The sequence below is a fragment of the Hylobates moloch genome, unplaced genomic scaffold, assembly GCF_009828535.3.
Source record: "Hylobates moloch isolate HMO894 unplaced genomic scaffold, HMol_V3 SCAFFOLD_5742, whole genome shotgun sequence".
Lineage (NCBI taxonomy): Eukaryota > Metazoa > Chordata > Mammalia > Primates > Hylobatidae > Hylobates > Hylobates moloch.
The window spans coordinates 2211-4391 of NW_026658017.1; the positions used below are offsets into that span (position 1 = coordinate 2211).

Sequence of the window (2181 nt, forward strand, 5' to 3'; positions counted from 1 at the left end):
ACAACCCACCAGACCACGCCCCAGGCCTCAATGCCCTGGGGCCCCTCAGAGGGCGAGGGCGGACTGTCCCAGGGCTCAGCGGCAGGCAAGAAGGGGTGAAGTCCGCCTGCCTGTGGGCCCTCATAAGAGCCGCTATCTGTCTGCGCCGGCCTCCCGGCTGGACCTGAACGCAGTGCGTAGTCCAGCTGGGGAGTAGGGGAGCCCTCCGCCCTCTCTCTACCCGCGTCCATCCGTGAAATTCCGGCCGGGGATCCCCGCGATGGCTCTCACGACACCTTCGGACAGCACCCTCCCCGTGGAAGCCCGAGGACGAGGACGGCGCAGGAGATTCGTCTGGACCCCGAGCCAAAGCGAGGCCCTGCGAGCCTGCTTTGAGCGGAACCCGTACCCCGGCATCGCCACCAGAGAACGGCTGGCCCAGACCATCAGCGTTCCGGAGCCCAGGGTCCAGATTTGGTTTCAGAATGAGAGGTCACGCCTGCTGAGGCAGCACCGGCGGGAATCTCGGCCCTGGCCGGGGAGACGCAGCCCGCAAGAAGGCAGGCGAAAGCAAACCCCCGTCATCCCAGCCCAGACCGCCCTGCTGGTCCGAGACTTTGAGAAGGATCGTTTTCCTGGCATCGCCACCAGGGAAGGACTGGCCAGAGAGATGGGCCTCCCGGAGTCCAGGATTCAAATCTGTTTTCAGAACCGAAGGGCCAGGCACCCGATACAGGGTGGCAGGGCACTGGCGCACACAGGTGGCCTGTGCAACGCGGCCCCCGGCGGGTGTCACCCTGCTCCCTAGTCGGTCGCCCCGGCAGGTGGGAATTTCACCTACGCCGCCCTGGCTCCCACGGAATGGGCGCTCTCCCACACTCAGATGCCTCAGTGGCCTCCGCAACCCCCGAGCAAATGCCCGGAGGACAGGGACCAGCAGCGCGACCGCCTGCCGGGGCCTGGCGCGGCGGGACAGCCAGGCCCCTCTCAAGCTGGGCCACAGGGCCGAGGTGTGCTTGCGCCACCCACGTCCCAGGGCAGTCCGTGGTGGGGCTGGGGCCAGGGGCCCCAGGTGGCCGGGGTGGCGTGGGAACCTCTAGCCGGGGCAGCTCCACCTGCCCAGCCCGCGCCTCAGGAGTGCTCCGCGCGGCCGGAGCAGATGCAAGCCGTCCGGGCGCCCTCCCCACCGCCCCAGGAGCCCGGGCGCTGCTCTGCACTCCCCACCGGCCTGCTGCTGGATGAGCTCCTGGCTTGCCCAGAGTTTCTGCAGCAGGCGCAACATTTCCTAGAAACCGAGGCCCCGGGGGAGCTGAAGGACTTGGAAAACCCCGCCTGGCTGGATCCACCCCTCAGCGAGGAAGAATACCGGGCTCTGCTGGCGGAGCTTTACGACGTGGGGTGGGGACGGGGTAGGGGCAGGGCAGTGGCCTCTATCTCAGGGGAACCCTGGGCTGGGGAAGGAGGGGCGTGTCTTCCCTCCGGGCTGACCCGCCTGGGATTGCTGCCTTCTAGGTCTGGGCCCGGAGAGAGACTCCACACAACGGAGAACTGCCATTCTTTCCCGGGCGTCCCAGGTATCCCGGGTATCCCGGAGCCGGAGCCGACCCAGGTACCAGCAGGTGGGCCGTCCACCGCGCACTCGCGGGTTTGTGGGTAGCCACCTGGCCTCCTCTGGGAGCAACCCGGGCAGAGCTCTCTTGCCTTACCGCCACCCCACCACCGCCTGATCACCAGCTACACATCGCCCCAACCCCGGCAATATGCGTCCTCCCAAGGGCTGGGTGGAGACCCTCGTCCCGCGAAACACCGGGACCGGGCAGCGTCCAGGCCTTCTCTCCCTCCCGGGGCTCGTCCCCGCTGCGCCTCCGCTCCGCCGTCGCTCGCCAAGACGTGCCTCTGCAGCCTCCCAGCTGCCACCATGGAGCGCCTGGCGGCTAAACGCAGACCACAGACCCTAGGCACACCGGGGATGCTGACCCTTCCAGGCCGGAGGGAAGGCAGGTACAGATGGAGAGAGGAACGGGAGACTTACAGGGATGGAAGGATGGGCGGAGGGACGTTGGAAGGGAGGGAGGGAGGAACGGACCGAGAGAGGGAGGCAGTGAGGAACGGAGGGAATGACAACAGAGCGACCGACGGACAGAGGGAGGGCGGGAGGGTGCACGGGACAGAGGGAGGAAGGCAGAGAGAAAAAGCGGTCTC

At 67.7% G+C, this 2181-nt stretch overlaps 1 protein-coding gene across 1 annotated transcript; it reads left to right on the plus strand.

The window, feature by feature from the left end:
* Positions 1 to 202: 202 nt before the first annotated feature.
* LOC116465506 (double homeobox protein 4-like protein 4) lies at positions 203 to 1588 on the plus strand (the record flags this gene model as incomplete). The annotated part of the gene is given in 2 exon segments (XM_032148549.1): positions 203 to 1377; positions 1492 to 1588. Coding segments are annotated over 2 exon segments (1215 nt in total), but the record flags the coding sequence as incomplete, so codon positions are not given.
* Positions 1589 to 2181: the final 593 nt, after the last annotated feature.